We start from the raw sequence: 21,718 nt of genomic DNA, 5'->3' as shown, positions 1-21,718 counted from the left end.
GTGTCCCCAAGGCCCCAGTTAGACCCAGACTCACTAGTAGAGCAGTGATTTTTCTTTAGGGACAGGCCCTTAGGTAGGGACTCTGCCCCATTATCTATTTGGTAGTCAGGAACACAGTGCTACGCAGCGCAGCCCTGCAAGGTGTGTTCTGGGATCAGAACGCCACAAAGGACACAGAGACTATACATACGGTGATATTATCCGCACCGGAATTCACCACACACGGTGGCGGATGACGTCGGACCGGACGGTTTCCCTGTGTATTCTGCGATACCCGGTGCAGGAGCCCTGGGCAGGTATAGTTCTACTAGTGCACCAACACTGTACAACACACCGCTGATCACGCCTAAGGGGTGGGGGTATCACTTGGGGACACTTGGTAGAGTGACCAAGGGCCTCTGACAATATAATGGACACGGTGGGGGGTTGCGCCCTGCGAGGTGCATTGGCTAGTTGTACCTCTAGGGGAAAAGGTTATTGTTATATGCTGTGTAGTATTATTTGTTCCTGCACGGGGTTATCCCCAACAATAGGGATCCCATACAGGTGGAGGCGCTGTCATCTAGTAGTTCAGGTGTATCCCAGGCTCTCAGTGGCGGAGGCTCAGATCTCTGTGAGCCAACAGGTAATATCAGCACCCGTAGGCTCTTCCCATAAAGGGGTAAGATGGCTACACAAACAATGTAGAAGTAATAGCAAATATTCAAGTCCTGGAACATTTGGGTAGCAGTGATCATAACATAGTCTCATTTGAAATAAATAATCAAAAAACAGATTACGTGGGTTCAACAAAGACCTTAAACTTTAGAAAGGCAGATTTTAATAAACGGAGGTATAATTTACAAGGAATACATTGAGATGATGCTTTTGCAGGGAAAATGTAGAAGATATATGGCCAGTCTTTAAAACATTGTTAGAAAAGACCACTCATCGGTGTATATGCTTGGGTAATAAGTATAAAAGAAATACGTCAAAACCAATGTGCCTAAATAATCAGGTAGGGGAAGAAGGAAAATAAGAGCCAGGTGTTAGATTCTTTAAGTCAGAAGGGATGGAGACATCGTATCAGAATTATAAGGAATGTAACAAAAATTGCAAAAGGGGAATCAAATTAGCAAAAATTGGTAATGAAAAAAGGATTGCAATAGAAAGTAAGATCAACCCTAAAAAGTTCTTTAAGTACCTTTTTAAAAACAAAAAAATTAGAAAAGAAAATATAGGACCCATTCAGTGTGAGATGGGAAGGCAGATTATTGGCGATAAGGGAAAAGCATAGGTATTAAACAAATTCTTTGCCTCTGTGTTTAATCAATTTGCCTGTTTGTTCTTGCTTCCCAAGTGCATAACCTTACATTTATCTGTATTAAACTTCTTCTGCCATTTACCTGCCCAAGTTTCCAGTCTCTCCAAGTCCTTTTGGAGAGAAATTACATCCTGGTCTGATTCTACTTCCTTACACAATTTAGTGTCATCAGCAAAGATGGAGACTTTGCTCTCTGCCAACATCAAGGTCATTAATAAACCATTTTAAAAGTGGTGGTCCCAGTACCGATCCCTGAAGTACTCCACTCACGACCTTAGCCCAACCTGAAAAAGTTCCATTTAAGACAACCCTCTGTTGTCTGTCCTGACATAAAGGATAGGTTCAGTCTTCCTCTCCATCAAGTGGGTCTTGTTTAAGTGTAACTGTGCAAACGAGGTATTGGGAGGGGTACACCTCCAGGGGTCTTACTTACAATTATTTTTTATTTGATCACAAATTTTATTTACAGCGACAGGGTACAGCTATGGGCACGAGTTTTGCAACTTCGTACGCAAATTTATTTATGGGGTGGTGGGAGTCACAATTTATTTTTAGTAGCACAAATCCTTTCAGAAAATACATCACATTTTATAAATGCTTTATCGATGACTTAATTATGATTTGGGAGGGTGACTTGTTAACACTGCATGCATTTTTTTTATTTTATTAATCAAAATACTAATAATTTAAGATTTACGCACAATTATAATTTGCACCATATACATTTTACTTTTTATTGACATCAACAGTGACATCCAAATGGATGTCTATAGGAAGCCGAATTCCAGGAATATGTTGCTAAGGGCGGACAGCTGTCGCCCTAATGCGGTCATCAGGGGCATTCCCAAAGGCCAATTATTTTTTTCTACCATTGATTTGTGAAGCAAGCGGTTTGGCAATGGCTGGGGCTCCAAATCACTGAAACTTTGATTTTAGCAGTTCAGGTTGGCTGCTTAGTTTTTTTTTTTACGGAGTGCTTGTGTAATCTCCTCTCCAGATACTGTGACAAACTGAAAATTGTGGGCAGTGTTTGGAGTGTGTCGGTTATTGGGGTTCTCCCGGATTGAGCTTCATGTTTCTAGTTATGTTTTGCTAATAAGTTAGTACCATACACCACAAAGTAATCATTGAATGTGTTTGCAATGTCAGTGGGATTTGTCAGAGTAATATCATCCTTTAATGATATTACATGGTTGTTGATGGCTAGAATTTTGGAATAATATTGTTGATAACCTTCTAGACGTTAGCTGGATTTTATGTATTCTGGTGAAGATTGTCAGTGTAGTATTGGGCTTGTGCGTGTCTTGTTTGCCTTGTGCATGTATTCCACAGGCATCTGTAGTTAAGATCATTGGTAGTGCCAGTTACTTTGTCGCTTTTCCACAAGGCATCTCTAAAATGGTAGAGTGCTATGAGGTCGGTCGTAACCAGGGAAGGTGGGCCCCCCGTACTTTTATTCTGCGAAGTAGAGCATGGGTATCTCAGAGTTTTAAGAAGTCTGGAAATAATCGAGTGCAGAATCGTGGTCATGTATAAAGTCTTCTGTACCAAGGACCGTTCATAAGATCAGCCAGAAACTGCTGTGGGTTAAAGTTTCTAAATGTTGTAGTGAGTAGAACTTTAGGTCTTGATTGGGGTGGTCTGATTTTTCTTACACAATACACTATTGCATGGTCACTGACAATGTCAAGTAGGATGCCAGAGGATTGGATTCTGTTGGGACTAGAGGATAGAATTTAGTCTAGCAAGGAATGGTTGTGAAATGTTAGGTTTGTGCGTTTTGGTTGGGCAATTCGTTTGGTCAGGTTTAGTGACTTGAGTGGTGTTTTGGATTTTGTTGTTTTAAGGGTCAAGCCAATTGTAGTTGAAATCCCCAAGAACTAACAGCTTGCACCTCCCGTTCAGAGATGAAATTGTGCCAAGAAACTGAGTGATATCAGTCCGGGATTGTTGTGGGGCTTTAGGTGGGCAGTAGATGCCAGCAATAAGAACAGGCTTGGAAAAGGGGAGGCAAATTTTGCCAACTAGGCTTTCAAAAGAGGGAGTGGGCTTAGGGGAAAATTTATCAGCGTAAATTGTAAGGTGTCTGCAATATAAAACACCCGTCCTCCTCTTTGACCTATCTTTTCTAGAAATGAGCAATCATAGAAATAAATGGCACATCATTGTTAATCAAGACATGCAAGTATAATTCTGCTTCTGGTGCTTGCCTCCCAATGGTCCCTGCGTCTCAAGGCTGGACCTGATAATGGCACAAAAATGAAGGAAAGGAGGAGCACACAGGAGACTTGATTTTAGTTTTGAAAAACTTCAATAAGGTATTCACAGCATCAGAGCTTTAGTACAGATAACGTTTCAGGACTAATGTGTCCCTTCCTCAGACCCTCCTAGAAATGGAGTAGCCAAGAATGGTGATATTTGCATAGTGTTTTAGGCGTTAGTCATGTTTCTGTGAGAATGATGGCTTTGGGTTTATGCATAAGGCACCATGTCCTTAGTTCACCCAGTTTGGGCAACAGGCTACAAATATTTATATGGGCAACAGATTGCCCTTTTTGGAATGTGAAAGGGGTATTCTCGGGTGTTTTGGGACACAGTTAAAAGGGGAGGGCCTCGGTTAAATTCAATATTACCTGCTAAAGAGTAATGGTATAAATAGAAATTTGAGTAGTAGTTTGAAAGTTGTAAATTTGATGTTTTGAATAATCCAGGGTGTATGATGATACTGTATTGGGTGTGGGCCAGGAGGGAGAAGTTTGTAGTGGATAGAGTGAGTAACATTGCCTTGAGGCCACAGAAAATAGCAGAGTTAAGGAAGTAGCAGGATCATTATCACAAAGGTAGATAATTTGCATGAAGCTGTAGTAGGCCAGGTTAGTGTATGCATTGAGTAGACAGCAGATGTGTGCTTATTACTGGCTACTACAAGTCTGCTGCATTTGGCATTGTTTAGGGTCTGTTTAAGGGATTGCAGAGGAATTTGGGTGATGGGAGAGTGAGTTGTGTGCTGACAAGTGTTGAGTGAGGCTCCAGTAAATAAAGTGTTCAGGGGGACTAATTTTGCAAGCTAACAAGCATGGGATAATAGTGTGATCCAAAAAGCTAACCGTTTATTGCCTTGTGTAGATGAATTTGTAGAAAGATTCACTCCGTCTACCTCTAGTCCAACTACTGTCTAACAACATATTCACCTAGATTGTCAATTTAAAATGCAACCCTCTTAATATGCAATGCTTAGACCTTTCCAATGCTTTCCCTTAACTACTTTCAAATGTATACATCTAAACAGTCACAAGATCCCACCCCCCCCCCCCCCCCTCATAAATCTGCCTGTTACAACCTGGACAATTAACAAGACAATTAACAACTCAAGTTTGCTTATCTAACATACCACAGATCAAATACAGTCAGGATGGGGGTGACTTTGAATAACGGATTACAGAGGTTTGACTGGGTGAAACACAGATCAAATACACTGATCACTGTTATCAAATATTCAAATCAGGGAACATTTGGTAATTACAAGTGATACATTTATTTGCTGTATGTTGAAGGGTTCTTATCACTTTTCACCCTCCATAACTTATATAATGTGTGTCTGAAACCTATTCCAACTTCATTGCAAAGCCAGTATAACCAGCCTCACACTGAAGATGGTCAAAACAACTGCCTGTGTGTAGGTTTACTGTCTATGGACTTCTCTAACCAATGCTGGGCTGAAAATCTGCAGTAACAAAGGAGGGAGAAGGGAGTAGGTGGTATGATACCTTTTATTGGACCAACAAGTATTTGAAATGTTATGTAGCCCCCTTCCTCTCCCCCCATGTCTAGGGTGACCACGTGTGCTGCTATTATCTGAGTGGCAAACAGGAGGCCTGATCCTCCGCCACTGGGAGCCCTGGGTGTGTTTAATGAATATACTAACAGCGCCTCCATCTGGGAAGGATCCTCACACAGTGGGATAGCCCCTCCCAAGACATACAATCGTATATGTAACAGTATTTACTGGACAGTCATTTATAACAGGAACGATATAGATATAGATATCTCTGTGGAATGTCCCCCACAGTAATTGGGTGCAGGAGCACCAGTGCCCAGGCCACAATAGCCAATCCCACCCCAAGTGTGTGACAGCGGTGCCCTCGTGTATTGTTGGTGCACTTGTAGATATACCTGCCTGGGCGCTCCAGCACCTGGGTGCTGCTGGGTACTAACAAACAACCAATCAGTCTGTCCACTGAAGATCCGCCTCCGCGTGGGGTGGTATCCGGTTGGAGGGTCCCACCTTAGGATAGTCTCTGGTTTGATGGCCTGATCTGGTCTGGTCCCAGGTGCAGGCAGAGCACACCGCGTGCATCCGTAGCATATATGCTGACTAACACTATATTGCTAAGGGAAGCGTCCCTGTATTGGGGCCATCCCTACAGCACACAAGCTATTAGTGATGGGGTCTAGCTGGGACCTATGGGTATGTTCTGACCTAGTCCAGTGGAGCACTTCTCCCTGGAAATTACCTATCCCCTTGCAAGAATGAACATACAACAATACAATTATCGCTCAATACCTGGGACAGACATAGATGATGGTACCAGGATGCGTAGGGAGAAAAGGGAACAAACACAAATGATGAACAGAGTCACCTAGATCCCTATAAACACGCACTCAAAAAGTTGAGTGCGTGTTTATAGGGATCTAGGTGACTGTTCAACATTTGTGTTTGTTTCCTATCCCCTTGCTATCCTGCTAACAACTAACTGTCTCCTTAACTGTCAGAATCCCAACTGTCAGAATTCTAACTGCCATACATCTCTCAGCCCTAATGGTTGCCTGTCAACGCATCCTGCAGCCCCTGAGGCTGCTGAAACGTGTAGTTCCCCTGCTGTGCTATACTCCTATGGAAAGGTAAGTGGACAAACAGGGGACCAGGGGAACCCAGGCTATAGTTACATGCTTTCGAACCTCTGAGTACTTGGACCCTGGGTTGTTTAAAAGCTTGTAAGATTTCAACTACTTGTTGGTCCAATCCGAGTCACCAACAGAATATTTGGGGCCTAGGACAAACTTGAAGAATGGGGCCCCTGCAAATGTTATGACATAATCACATTCAGTCTACTTTGCCCCTTCATGTCTTTGTTCCCCCCCATCCCTATGTCTTTCTCTCTACTTTCACCCCTAGTGTCTCTCTCTGTCTGTCTCTCTCTGTCTCTCTCTCTGTCTCTGTCTCTGTCTCTCTCTCTCTCTCTCTCTCTCTCTCTCTCTCTCTCTCTCTCTCTCTCTCTCTCTCTCTCTCTCTCTCTCTCTCTCTCTCTCTCTCTCTCTCTCTCTCTCTCTCTCTCTCTCTCTCTCTCTCTCTCTCTCGCTTCTCTTCTCCCCCCTCACGTCTGTTTGCCCTCTTATGTATTTCTCTTTTGTACAGGTGGTCCTCGCTTAGCCCCAGTAATGTGTCCCGCAAACTGTGGTCGGTTAACGGACCGTCAGATTGCGGGCCCCATGTTAATCAGCGGTGGGGACTGTCTGATAAGCGGGTCAGGCATCACATAATGCATCCGGCGGACTGTATTATGCGATGTCTGATAAAGCATCCGGCGGAAACCAGGACGTCAGTAAGCGAGGACTCCTTGTACTTTATTTTCTCTTTGGATTTTTCTCTTTTCAGTCTTCTTCCCTTTCATGTCTGAATTTTAACTCTTTCCCAGCCTGTCTCAGGCTGCAGTTCCAGCCCCAAGCTACTCTGCTTGAGCCCCCGCCCCCTGAATTAGGTCCCTCCCACCTAAGGAGGGTCTAAAGAGGAAGGGATTTCCCCTCTGTGCTTCCTGCTTCTCAGGGTCCCCACAGAGAATTAATGTGGACCGGGCCCGGGACAGCAGTTCTGGCTGTTCTCTTCTGTCGGTGGCCCTGGGTCTAATAAAAAGGTATCATAAACCTACTGCCTCCTTTACTACATGGAAGAAAGGACTAACATGGCTACCCACCCTTCTTGGCTGAAAAGCTGTGTAATACGGCAGGCATATACTTCTAGGGATCCATGTTAAAATGGACATGAAATAAAAGGTGATTGTGCTCATTTTGCATGTCATTTCCCATAATCCCTAGCTGCAGTGAAAGCCTTGTATGTTAAGAGATAATGGCGAAAAGCAGGGTTGCAGACCTGTTTCAGATATGTGAATGTGCTTACAAGAGATATTTGTATTTCCTTATTACTTCTACATGGTTTGATATTACCAAATCCAGTATTACCCCTCTCCTGGTTTGTTCCTCAATTTGGGTCATGTAATTGTCTTTAAGCACCCCCAAAACCCTGTTTCTTTTAGTTCTAATGCTAATCTCATTGCTCCTGTCGGCCTGGATAGTATAAATCACCCATTATGCAAACATGACCTAGTTTTGATGCCTTCTCCATTTGCAAAAGTATTTTGGCTTCCTCAATCTCACAGATATTTGGTGGTTTATAGCATAGGCCTACAAACATTTTCTTTGTGTATAGAAATTAGCAGTGGAGGTGAAAGTACAAAGTTTCTGCATTTTAATCAATTCCTTCATAAACATCTTCCTCAGGTTTTAAATCCGGTTTAACATCTAATCATACTCTACCTCTTCTATTTTCTTGTTGCTGTAGCTCTGAAAAAGGGAATAACCCTCTAAATTATCTGCCCCTTTGAAATTTTTAAAAAAAACACACACAAGATATTGAATGTTTTGCTGCTTGAAGTGGAGGCTTTTTTCTTTTGTGTTTTTAAGGATGCCCCTCATATAGTATCCTGCTCCATTCACAGGGTGCACTCAGGTCGTGTCGGCTGCATCTCACCTGTGCTGCTGGAGAGGAAGGATAAAGTCCGTAGCTCTCTGCGACTCTTCCATCGCACCCGAGCACTAAAGCAATCGGTGAGACGCTATATCTAGAACTATGAGCTACGAATAGATCCTATGAGTCCTGCAATCCCTAGGGGATGTTTTTGAGGGAACTTCAGGAATTCAAAGCACATTAAGAAAAGAAAAATCTATTTTTCTGTTTTTAAGAATTATATGTTCCTTTTATTGAGAATATTTCATATGAGGTTGGTTTACACCCAGTTTTCAATATGTGCTGGGAAGACCAGGACATATTTAGAACATCAAGTGATTTCATATAACGCTACACTGTGATTAGCCATTACATCAGAAAGAATAAAATATGACAACACAGAAAAGTGAGTTTAGCATTAGAGTAGAGAATTGCTTCTTTAAAGGTTGTTGCACTAAACAACTTTCAGATGCTGTATGATATGCACTTGTTGCTTTGCAGCAGTGGATTCGTCAGATGGCACTCACAGATAGTATTTTAACTTGTTTACTTTCCATAGTCCATAAATCAGCGCTGTGTTTAGAAGTAAAAGGGGTTATGGCCACTTCTGCCCCATCCTTGGCTCTAAACAGTCTGTCCTTTCTCCTCCAGACTCCGGAGGGAAAGACAGTGGAGGAAAGTGGCTGGAATCTGATGAAAAGGATGGTAGCAGAAGCTCTGGAGGGACCAATCTTCAATGGGCGTGATTTTCGAGTGGCTCCATTAACTCTAAAAACCACAGACCAGGGTGAGTTATACAAATATTCAATCCCTATGTTTTAGATCTAATCTCATTGGATCTCTGAACTAAAAACTTCCTGGATTTCTGGCCGCGCATGTGAGAGCAGCTTCCATTCGCGCATGTGTATTTGGCGTGGCAGCTTGTGCATGCATGATCAAAAGCAGACTGCGTGAGCGATGAGCGCTATGCTCGTTCATGCAACGTCGGCACTCCTCGCTCGCACACGGGCGTTCGGTTTCGGTTTGAGCATGTGCGAGCAATGAGCGCTTTGCTTGTGCATGCGCAGTTGGCACTCATTGTTCACACATTCAGCTTTCGTTTTACGCATGTGCAGACAGTGAACGCCGACTGCGCATGCTAGAATAAAACCCGAAGGCGTATACTAATGTTAAACCGCTCTATAAGTTCTTGAAAAACTAAGACTATCTATTAACTTGCTTATTTATCCCCTCTCCTCACAAGTATATACACATTTCTGGGATGTAATGGCTTTTTGTATTTTTACAACTTTTCTACTGGAATGAAATATTATGGCGTTTGACCCATTCAATGTGTTGCAGGGGTATCTGGCAGCGTAGGGGTTAATGTTTTTCTTAATTGGCGCAATTGCCATTTGGAAAATGCAATGTACAAAGTGGAGTTGAAAAGCATTTTATAAATCTTGGCTTGAGGTATTTCAGGGTGATTATTTTTAAAAAAACATGTAATATTTTGGCTAGATTTGTCATACAGTATTACAGCATACTGTATCATGTTTTAGAATCATTGCTTGTAAAATGAGGACATATACAGAACCAATGGGACATGGGGTGCTGCGTTCCCAAACATTTGTTATTGTTAAGCACATCCTATAGTGTTTCTTTCACATAGTTGTATTAGATCAAGACTCTAAGGGTCCTTATTGCCTTGGCTAAAAAAATAAAAAATTGTTAATGAACATGTTAAAAACCACTCTACTCAACATACAAAATAAATGCCGTTTTAAGAAATATATATATTCTTTAACATTGCAAAGCACTTTTTTACAAATTTGATTTCTAGAGAGATGAGCGACTGAAAATGTGCTTCCCTGGAAGGGAAAGTTGAAATGACCACAGGCATTCACAATAATCGCTAATGCCAGTCCAATAATTAACAGGTGAAAGCTTGACAAAAAAATAAGTTGGAAAAGGTTCTTGTGCTGATCTATCACGATATGTAATGACCTTATTTTTTGGCTTTTGGGGGAGGGGTAGGGCTGTTTAAATGTCTCTTTGCTTTCCTTCAGCTAACCCCTTGAGCGTGGAGTCCTCTCCCGGGCGCCCTTCTTCCTCATCTTCCCTGCACTCATCCCCCTCCTGGAAGACAACGAGAGACACAGGGGAGGAGAAGGGAGAATCCGGCGGTAAGAAGCGTTGCACCCTCCGCCGATCACTTAGCATGCCCGAGATCGTGGGGGAATGCATGAAAGCAGAGGGCGAATGGCAACCCCTCTACCCGACTGAACAGATTGCCCCTTCCCTGAGAGAAGAAGTCGTGTTGCAGGGAAATGGCACAGTTGAGAGCGCGGAAGAAAAGTCACAGGTAGATGGAGCAGCGAGTGAGGGATGTCTTGTGGGAACACCAGAGTCTGACACAAACTGCACGAATCCTGAGGAGACCCTCTCCTCTTTACAGAGACAACTTTCTGTGTCCGAGCTGCCCCAAAGCGTCCAACCCTTCAGGAGACCTTCTAATGGCCACGCCATGCAGTACCGCAGTGTTCGTAAGCTAGTGCTCAGCTTTCCCTGGGGTTCACACCCCCCGAGCCCAGACTCCCAAAGAGAAAACTCTGGGGAGCTGGCCAACCACCCCCTGAGGCGCAGGGGGGCACGGCGTTTTAGCCGCTCACTGAGCGAGAGCGGACTGGGTGCGGCAGAGGATACTGGGTGTGAAGGGCTGGGAAGGCGGGAAGAGGGAGAGAACGAAAGCTGCAAGGCCTCAAAGAGCCCTCCGAAAACACTGAGCGTCCGGAGCCGGCAGATCTTCGTCAGCCACAAGAACATCACCCTCAGCAGCTGGGGGCAGCAGAGTCTGGAGACTGGGCTCCTGACATCGCTAGACATGGACCCCTCAGTGGAAGGTCAGCCCCCAGGTGAACTCATGAACCCAAGCTGGGACCTCTCATTTGTCCATTAGGGGGTGGAGAGTGAGACAGGCTGGAACAGTCATAAATACCTCCTTCCAGACACCAAGCTGTTACCTATTAACGACTCTATTAACTTGTAGTCCATATACAACTTGCTTCTTGGTCTACTTTATCCACCTCATGTCTCATTGGAAGATCTCCCGCTGTGATTAGGTTAACCCCTCAAGTGTTGGTGGTGCTTGCAACATAGTGAAAAGTAAGATTCTAGATAACACTTCTACAATGCATTGCAGGCTGCTCTTAGAGTGACAGGCCTGAATATATGCACAGTGTGGGTTCATCAGTTTGCTTCCAAGAGTAAAAAGGACAAAGGCCCCACACACTGTGAAGAAGAGAGTAAGCTGTTACAAATAGAGGAACACCAGGAGATCACATGCCATTTATTCAATAAGACACTCCAACATTTGGGTTATTGTTGACCAAAGTTACCCGCCTCATCTTGCAACATCGCAACAAGTGTGATGAACAGAACCAGCCCCTTGTAATACAGGATTGTGTGTAATTGAATGTGACAGAATTTGTCAATTATTTCTTTGTTTATTTGTTTTTCCTATGTCTGTTGTTCCATCTCAAGTAGCATCTGCTCTAAGATTCCATTCTCTTTTATTGAACTATTAGAAATGTGATTCATAACAATAAATAACTTTATTTTATAAGTGAACTGTTTTTAAGCATATTGGCAGAATTTAAGGACATCTGATAGGGCTGGTTGAGAATTGCTCAAAGCAGTGATTAATGTAATTAAAGAGAAACATTACAGTGCATGGTGGAGGGACAGCACAATGTTGTTAACCCTTCTGCCAGCATTGTGTAGGTGGCTTTTGTTGATTGATCAATAAGCAGTGTCCAATTCACCTCCTCTCCCCCCGCCCCACACTCTTCCCTCTCTGGACATGTGAATGATTCAAGCAAAGCTACTTCCAATCAGCAGGCAGAGGAGGAGAGCAGTGTGTGCTTGTAGCTGCCTAGGTCTGTGTGTGCAACCTCTCTCGGCACAGAGAGAGAGGGGAGCAGAGCAGCCTCTCCCCCTCTGACACAAGGATTACACCGGGCCAGCGTGAGACACACAGGGACCAAGGGAACCCATCTCTGCCTGGCAGGCGGACACTGGCTGCGACATGGCGGAAGGGGGAGACGGGGAGGACGATATCCAGTTTCTGAGGACGGTGAGTGAGCTCAGAGACACATACATGCTCAATCTGGAAGGTGCATCTTGTACACCTCAGCTGTTTACAAGTGCACTAAGAAGGCATTGCAGTCAGTCGAGTTCAAACACAGCTTGGCTTATAAAGACCATAGGTTTTGACAAGCAAAAAAAAAGCCACTCATTGCTCTGGGTGTAGTTCAGATGTTTATAGAGGTTAGTCTTCGATGACTTGTTGGAAGAAGGCTTACTTGGCTTGTAGAGAAGTGGTTAAGTTGGTGAAGGGGAGCTGATTATAGAAAGCATAACTGAGATACTGTAGCTGAGCAACCCTGCTAGGGGGTTAGCTGCAAAGGCACCTGTCACATCCCTTCATCACTGTGGCAGAGAGCAAGGGAACGGGGTGGGTTAGTATGTCATTGGGAATGTGTGAGTGACGGGGACCGAAAGGGACGCATGTCAGTGCTGAGAGTCATATTAACCACTTGAAGAGCCAGAGTTGGGCCTGTCCCAGATTGCAATCCATCCAGCACTGAGCGAGTTAATGAAGGAAAGGCTTTATAACCACTGCAAGGACTTGTGGATCTGGATCTGTGCATTAAGAATTAGATTGCAAGCTCTTTAAGTAAGAATTTCTGGTGCCTGTAAGTGTTCCGTGTTGTACAACACTGCAGAAAATGTCAGGTCCCAAGGGGTTACACACACAAATACAGTATACACATTCTATTGACATAACTCACTGGTATTTTATACATCAAAGATGCGCAGCTACCTTTCACTCTGCTCTCATTACTTCTATATACAATTGTTAGTCTATACAACATAACATTATACATCTATTTTTTTTCTATTTATACACTACAACGTGCACAGCTACATCTCACCATGCACCCGTGTTTAAATCATACAGCAGCCTCTCCATCTACACTTGCATAAAGGGACTCTGCTATCTTTCACTCCGCTCTTCCTCCACTATAAAATACACAGCCATCTCTCTCTAAGATGCAGTTACCCATTGCTCTTACTGAAATGCACAGCTAGTACTCCTGTCCTCCCTAGCACATTTTCCATTTCTTCCTTTTTGGAAACCTTATAACAGCATGTACTGAGTTTCACATATTTCCAAATGTATTTACTCTTTATATTAACACTAGGATAAATATTTTGGGCCATAGAATACAACTGTGTATTAAATTGTAACTGGTTAACATACTCGTACTATTATTTAATTGAACATATTATTAGTTTATACACGCGTCATAAAATGTGTCCCTGTCTGTGGCCTGTCATGGGTTCTGTCCAGCGGTGTATAGGTTAATGCTGATCCTTCAAACCTCCTCCATGGTTTCCTCTTACACGTCTTTTTATAAACTGAGTTCAACAGATGCAGTTACAAGGATCCTCAGGCCAGCTACATTCCATACTTACTGCCTGAGTACAACTGGGGGGGGGGGGGAGGTGGGTGTGTGTAAGAGGCTTAAGTGACCCTCTGGGAAAAAGATTAGATTGTAAGCTCTTCAGAACAGGGACCCCCTTTATATCTGTTCCAGTGTCTGTATTGTACCATATAATTGTTTCCTACTGTATAACCTCTCATAGCTTCTCCTCCTGCTCCTTATAACTCCCCCTACGGCTCTTCCGGTTGCTCTATGTAACCGCTCCATATAAATGCTCCTTACTATAAAAATGTAGTTTGATCAGTTCTTCAATGCCTATTATTGCACGTTTACTAATTGTATGTATGTTAGGTTTGTCTCGTTCTATCTATATTAGGCCGCGCTTATAGTGTGCGCGTCAAGACGGATTACGTCATCTGTTGCTATCGCCGCTAGCAAAAGTTGTATTTAGCTTTCCGGTGACCTCGCGGGCTACCAGGTTTTTGATTGGTTCAGAGGCTGTCACATGTGGCGACAGCCTCTGAAAAATCAAATTTGACCGGCTTCAAGAATTCGCGTCGCTGCGTCGGCTTACTATAAGCGCACGCGACGGCGGCAATACATTTGTTTTGCCGTCACGTCGCTGGCACTATAAGTGTAGCCTTAAACACAAAACATTGAACTGCTGCACCTATTCTTCATGCTTCTGGAAAGGATTTTGTGAAGAAATCGCAGTTTAGCACCTGGACCACTTTTTAGTGAAGATGCTTTTAAATAGGTGTACAGTATATACCTATTAATAATAGGTATCTCTACTCTCTTCTGTCAGCAAAATGTGCATCTGTTTCTCTGTGTGTCTGCTGTGTCACTGTATTTATATATCGCGTGTGTGCAAAATATATCATTGTATCCATTTGTTAGCTCTTCTCTGCCTTTGTATGCAGTAGAATTAATTTGTATACCTGTCTCTGCCTACAATTCTGTATATTCTACTATATCAATGATTTCTTGTCAGGAATACAATAGTGCAATAATCTTTGACCCATTAGCTCCCATTCACTTAAATGTCTGTTAATGTGTAATAATGACTTGCATTGTAGGTGGATATATATAGCTGTGTATCTGTGTATGTATGTCGTTGCCATGTATGTAATGTGTATATCCACATGTATACAGTAGGTGTATGTGCAGGTGTCTGTTCTGGATGTTGAGATTGGATGTATATGCCTGGCTTTATTGTGCTATTTGTATATCAGTGTATGTATTTCTCTGTCCTTGTCTGTGTTGTGTACATACAGTATGCATGTAGGGCTGTATTTGCTTCTGTCCTGTGTTGCTACCTGTACCTCTGCTATTTTTCTGTGCCTGCCTATTCTGTATGTGTGCTCCTGGATGTGTCTTTCTCATTACTTGCTGCTTTACCCACCCCCCCAACCGCCTCCTGTCAGCAGAACACGAGAACTTTATTGCGCGCTCTATAAAAAGCTGCTGCATCGCCTGGGAGAGTACAAGGAAGATGTCCTAAATTTTTTTCAGCTGAAAAGAGAGGCAGGGAGCAGGGCATCTCTCCATTTCCAAATGTCCCCAGACACACAGTGCCTCTTATACTGCACCGACACACTTTATTCGAGCAAATACCCAGTATGTACCTGGCAGATACCTGGAATGCGCCGCTCCTCACCTCTGACAAGCCCCGTTGCGTTTGCCTTCCCAGCCTGGGTTCATGCCTGGCTGACGGGCGGCTGATCTGTTAAATGATAATGATTAGGATTTAATAGGCTGCAATGCTTTGCGTGTCTACCAGATGGCATAAATTCATGAATTGTAATGCAGTATATATATATATATATATACTGTGCAGTATTGCAGCCAGCGGGAATAAAATGCTTCAATCCCTGCCTGGAAAATACCTCAATGCACTCGGGCAGAAAACAGTCACAAACCTCAATACACCCGGGTATACCCGAATTCGTGGGACTAGCCGAGCTCGAATAAAGTGTGTCGCCAGTGTACCTGACACACCTGCTCTCCAGTGTCCTGTGCATAACGCACAGACTTCCAGCTCTGGGAAAGCATACATACTAATGAAATGAGTGCTGTTTTTTTTTTTATTAAAAAAATGAAATGCACACAGTGATAAACCAGTTTAATACTAGTAGGAGTCTGTCCGTCTGGGAAACAGTGAAACCGTCATGGCCACGCCTACCCGTTTGCGTCAGACTCACACTCGTCCGTACAAACGTATAAATACAAACGCGGATGTGAAAATGGATGGATTCATGGTATACCTATAGATGTGTATATGTAGACGCAGGCATTTATACATCAGTAAATAGGAAGCTTGCTACATTCACAGTTCGATTAGATAGACTGGAAGCCTCTTACGCATTTGGAGTGTTACTTACGAGAGGGAGTCTCACAGATTTAGTTACTTCATTGAAATGTAACTTGCTTTGGGTCTTTAGACATTCCAAATGCTGTGGAAAAAAAAGCTTACTACTTGGGTTGCATGAAGGGTGGAGCCTTGCGTATAACAGAAAAAACACTGCAGACACTACTACTTTATTACTATATGTATGGTTTATGTGGAGGTCGTCTAACCTCTTTCTGTTGCCATAGTATTAAACAATGTTTGTTTCACACTGCGTCAGTTTGCTTCAGATGTCAAAATGCACTAACCAAGCATGGAGACTCCATTGGCGTCTGTGGCACCACCTTTCCCATAGGAAGAGAAATGGGTGACTCTTAACAATGAAGTAATTGAACTGACGTGAATGTATTATTAACTGCACATTAACCCACTGCTCAATATACAGAATGGGAGAACTGATGCTAAAAACGAGTGAGATGCACCCAAATCAGTAATAGTAAGTCTGGTGTACTGTATGTTTGACATTGTCTGTTTTTATGGGTATACAGATGCCGCCACCAGTATTAGAACACTTACCTGGGAGATTCTGGGGCAGCCTCACTGTAAATGCCTCAACATTGCTGCAACATTTCTGTGTGATTCTTAATGGCCCATCGGATTAACACAGCGGGGACTGCAGGAACCCCCTGCTGTGTTCATCAGATGGGCCATTAAGAATCTCACAGAAATGTTGCAGGATTTACTGTGAGACTGCCCCAGAATTTAAAAGGGAAGAGTTCTAATACTGGTGACGGCAGCTGTACGTTGCATGCGTTGTGTGTCTGTGCAGGTCTAGGTATGAATACAGCCAAGTTCTTGTTTATTCTTGTTTGTTTATTTGTAAAGCGCCAACATTTTCCGTATATACGCTGCTGTGTGTGTGTTTGTGTGTTAGAATATCTGTTTGCGTTTCACTGTGTATAACATTTTAACCAGTATGTCTGCTTATAAGCTGCCATATTTGTTTGTGTATGAGTTTCACTGTGTGAATTTTTTGAATTTTATTTTTGAATCAATGTGTAGGTATAGAGGTTTTTACATTAGTGACTGTGAATGAGTTTGTGTGTGATTTACTAATCAACAGACACACAAGGTTACATACACAGATTGTGAGTTTGTGTCTGTTACTGTGCGTTGGTTCATGGAATGTCAAAGTTATTTGCTTAGCCCAGTTCACCGTAAAGTCCGCAACAGGTGCAGAATCCTAAAATATCCCAACTCCCCCAGCCAGAGCAAAAGTGCAGGGAGGGCAGGTTTGAGGTGGTGGGTAATACTTGCGTTTTGCTCTGTAGGGACGTGTACCCACCTACACCCAATTGGAGTGGTTATGTCAGTCGATCAGATCTAAAACTGGTGGAAAGGACGGCACCAGATGTATCAGACAAAAAATCCTGCTGGAAGTTCTTTTTTTTTTTTGTCTATAACTTTCATTTGCATTAGTATTAAAGTGGTTTCAGAGTGGTGAGATTTTCCTAAATAACCACTAAAGCCTGGGACATAGTGCCCCAAACAGTGCGGAGGCTCGGGGAAAGCGGTGCTTTCCCTTGCCTTACACAGCGCGCCGTCAGGGGGCGGGATGGGGGTGGGCCAGTGACATCACGGAGCTTGGTTCGCCCTCATTGGGCGAACCGCTCACGTGACCGGCCCTGCGTTCCGGCGAGCGCCAAATTTCAAAACTCAGTGAGACACACGATTCCGGAAGCGTGCGTGAGCCCCTGCTAAAGCCGCTCTCATTGCGGCTGCAGGGGCTCAGTTTCGAGCAGCAGCACGCCTCAGCACGGGTCAGCGCATAAGCGCTGACCATGCCCGAGGCCTAAGAAACGTTTCATGCTGCATATAACTGCTCCATCTAACTCCTCCTATTGCTCCATATAACCTCTTCCTATTGCTCCATGTAACTGCTCCCTCTAACTCCTATTTCTCCGTATAATCTTTGAAACGCATTGCGTTCACCATAACCGAGAGGTCACTGGAACTGATAATATTGGGGTTCAGCTCAAGACCCCTTGTTTCCATTATTTAAACAAACATAGGGGGTTACAATTTTTTTTAATTTTTTTTTACAGGTGAGGGTGTTGCTTTAATTCTGTGTCCCATGACATATCTTAAATGTTATGAGGGCCAAGACTCCAGGGGCCCTATAACGTAAAGTAAATGCTAGAAATGCTTGTTTTATAGGGGGAGATTGCTCTCGCTGCTCCAATGGAGCAGTGAAGTGCTGAATATAACTTGCTCCCTATCACCGCATTCCATAATGCCTCTTATTGCTCTACATAACTCCACAATATAATTTTACATATTGCCCCACAGAGCCGCACCCACAAACTCCTTCATATAACCAAGAAAACAATGCAGGGGTATACAGCCGCTCCCTATAACTCCTCCTATTATTCCATATAACGGCTCCCTGTGACTCCTCCTATTGCTTTATATAACCACTCCCTATAACTCTGCCAGTTGTTCCATATAACCGTGCCCTATAAGTCATCCTATTGCTCCCTATTACTCCATAGAACTGCTCCCTATAACTCCTATTTCTCCATATAACCACGCTATATAACTTTTCATGTTGCTCTAGATAACCGCTCACTATAATTCCTCCTATTGCTCTATATCAGGGACGCACAATCTTTTTTCCCTGCGCCCCCCTGCTGGCTGTTTCCCTGTTCCCTGCGCACCCCCCGCCCCTCCCCCCTCCCTTACCTCGGCTCCTGCATCTGGGCATCTTGATGTCACATGACCTCAGCCGGGTTGCCATGGTGACGTGTCTCCAGAAGCCAGCTGAGCCAAGGTAAGTGCAGTTTACAGAGGCCTTCGCCGCTTCCCCGGCGCTTAATTTAAGTGCCTTAGGGAAGCGTGCGGGGCCTCTGTAAACCTAGCGCCCCCTGCAGTTTGCACACCGATGCTCTATATACAGGCATACCCCGCTTTAAGGACACTCACTTTAAGTACACTAGCGAGTAAGTACATATCGCCCAATAGGCAAACGGCAGCTCACGCATGCGCCCTTCAGCACGTCCTGAACAGCAATACCGGCTCCCTACCTGTACCGAAGGTGTGCGCAAGCGGGGAGACTATAGAGCCTGTTACACATGCGTTATTTACATCAGTTATGCACGTATATAACGATTGCAGTACAGTACATGCATCGATAAGTGGGAAAAAGGTAGTGCTTCACTTTAAGTACATTTTCGCTTTACATACATGCTCCGGTCCCATTGCGTAGGTTAATGCGGGGTATGCCTGTAATCAGTTGCTAGAACTCCTTTTACTCCATATAATTGTTCCGTACGACGACTCCAATTGTTCCATATTACTGCTCTCTCTAACCTCTTGTTTTGCTCCATATAACTGCTCCCTGTATTCCTCCTACTGCCCCAAACATCCACTACCTATAATCCCTCCTATTGCTCCACATGTAACCATCCCTGTCTGGCTCTAAAGGAGTTTACATCGAATTGATTATATACATGGCAGTGCTAAATCTCTCAAACATACATACATACATACATACATACATACATACATACATGTATGTTCAAGGTGCTGGGCCAGTGTATGCTAGGCGTGGATATGCAGATAAAATAAGGATGGGCGCCAGGAACTTTTATAGTACAAAAAGAGCTTTATTCAACAACTGTTTTTAAGGCTCGCCATACGAGGACAGACTCCATTAGTATTAGGTGGATTGGCAATCTCTGTCATAGCGTCAATAATGCCCCATCTCAAGTGTGAGCCCCTTTTTGGGAATACACTCTGCTCTCTTGGAGCAGTATCCTATTGCTGTGTACTGCATGTATTGTCAATGCATATTGGATTGGGAGTTCATTAAGGACCTTCCGGTTCAGCCAATATGATTATGCTCCAGTGTTGCTACTCTCAGAACTCCTGCTAAGAACATGTTTCCTCTTCCAGCATGAGAAAAATCTCGGACCATTAATATCGGCACTAGCTATATAGAGCTTGTTCCTGAACTGAAAATAATAAACAGGAACAGGACATTCTTAATATACATAATCTGGGCACGACATATTCTATATATTTTTTTTTTATTTGCACTGTACAACTGAGCGCGCATTCCCTTTCTTATCCCCATCCTTCTCCTCTCTCACCCCGTCCTTCTCTTACCCCTCTCCTCTTCCTCTCTCAGAGTACAGACCCTTCCAATGAGACTTAAAACGCTTCTCTTGGTCTTCTAATGACTTAGAGACAGCTAATTAATAAGAATATCCCACTGACAGAGACAGTCTCATTAAGTGACAGTGCCTTATAGAGCCTGAGCATCTGATCCTACCTGCCGTCCCCTGGTCCCCCCCAGTCCCGGTCCTACCTGCTGCTCCCTGGTCCCCCCTGCTGCCGCACCCCCCGGTTCTGGTCTTACCTACTGCCTCCCAGGATCCTCCTCTTCCCAAATCCCGGAGCACAGCGTTACTGCAGCAACTGCGGGGACAAACTATGGGCAGCAGCGAGGGATGAAACTGTGCACTGAACCACCTCATCAGAGTACTGCCCAGCCTGCTGCTAATATAACCCCTCTCATCCACACACCTCACTGCACTCATCAGTACTGTCTGCGCTTCCGGCGCACCAGCAAGTAGGGGAGGATGTTCAACTTGCAGGAAGCACCGGCATGAAAGAACTGCGTGTGGCTCGGGGGAGTGCTGACTCGCCAGCGGGTAAAATGTACTCACCCCGGCCGAGTGCATTTGTCGAGCCCTGTACATCAGTATACACTTAAACATATTTACAGGACTCACAGTGAGGCCCACTGACAGAACTCTGAGGAACTTGTTTCTAGAACATTTTGTAGAGCTATATATACTCTTCTATCTCCCTATGGTGACTTCACTGGTCACAAGATATACAAGGGAGTGGCAATCCCTTCTGCCCAGTCATCCTACATCACATGGTGGGAATTAGTAGTCCTCGGAGGGGGCTACACATACAGCAGCGGCAGCTCTTATTCGAGCAAATGCCGCTGGCTGAATGAGGCTGGGAAGCGGGTAGCCGCGGCGCGTGGCGGCGCACTGTGACGTCACGGTCACAAGCGCGCCCGGCTTCCCCGTCTTCCCCGGCTTCCCCAGGCTTCCCCGACACCCCTGGAGTTCAAATCTAGGTAAGCGGGGGTGCGGGGAAGCAGAGGGGCAGAGTAGAAGCCGGGTTCGGGGTGTCTTTGGGGGGGTAATTGCGCGCGATGTGGAGGGGGGGTGCGTGGGGGAAACGCGGCGGCGCGCGTTTCTGACTGGCGGCAGCTGGGGTAGATCCCGGCATGCCGCCGGCATTTACTTTAATAAAGTATGTCGCTACTGTATAACTGCTCCCTATAACTCCTACTATATTTCCATATAACCTCTTCCTATTACTCCTCCTATTCCTTGTATAACTGCTTCCTATAACTCCTCTATTTCGCTATATTACCACGCTCTATACTTCTTCCTACTGCTCAAAATAGCAATTCCCTATAATTCTTCCCGAACTCCTTTTTATCATATTTTCCCTTTTTCCCCTCTCTTTTTCTCTCACTCTTTCTACCTGCAGGAGGATGAGGTGGTCCTACAGTGCAGTGCCACCATCCGAAAGGAGCATCTCAAGATGTGTATGGGAGCCGAGGGCTTTGGAAACCGCCTCTGCTTTCTGGAGACAACATCCAATGCTCAGGTGAACGAAAGTGGGCCCTCCCCTTTCTACTTGTGTCTAACTGACCATTATTTCTTCATTTAAATCATGTCCACATGAACCATTTAGGCATCCTATAC

The 21,718-nt window shown here is 44.3% G+C and overlaps 2 protein-coding genes across 12 annotated transcripts in view; both read left to right on the top strand.

The window, feature by feature from the left end:
* LOC142499244 (uncharacterized) overlaps positions 1-11,876 on the top strand; it is a 28,217-nt gene extending 16,341 nt beyond the window's left edge. Inside the window, exons 10-12 of the mRNA XM_075608329.1 lie at positions 8,077-8,185; positions 8,736-8,871; positions 10,133-11,876. Coding sequence (XP_075464444.1) covers positions 8,077-8,185; positions 8,736-8,871; positions 10,133-11,022 — 1,135 coding nt within the window. The 3' untranslated portion in view covers positions 11,023-11,876. The remainder of the gene's footprint in view (positions 1-8,076; positions 8,186-8,735; positions 8,872-10,132) is intronic.
* A 126-nt stretch (positions 11,877-12,002) lies between these two features.
* Positions 12,003-21,718, top strand: part of RYR1 (ryanodine receptor 1) — a 132,542-nt gene continuing 122,826 nt past the window's right edge. For all 11 annotated transcript variants that reach the window (XM_075608326.1, XM_075608327.1, XM_075608325.1 and 8 more), the window contains exons 1-2: positions 12,003-12,198; positions 21,501-21,620. In XM_075608326.1, coding sequence (XP_075464441.1) covers positions 12,151-12,198; positions 21,501-21,620 — 168 coding nt within the window. In that variant the 5' untranslated portion in view covers positions 12,003-12,150. The remainder of the gene's footprint in view (positions 12,199-21,500; positions 21,621-21,718) is intronic.

The sequence above is a fragment of the Ascaphus truei genome, chromosome 7, assembly GCF_040206685.1.
Source record: "Ascaphus truei isolate aAscTru1 chromosome 7, aAscTru1.hap1, whole genome shotgun sequence".
Classification (NCBI taxonomy): Eukaryota; Metazoa; Chordata; class Amphibia; order Anura; family Ascaphidae; genus Ascaphus; species Ascaphus truei.
The sequence above is the reverse complement of the archived record's forward strand: the minus strand, read 5'-3'. Positions and strand labels throughout refer to the sequence as shown.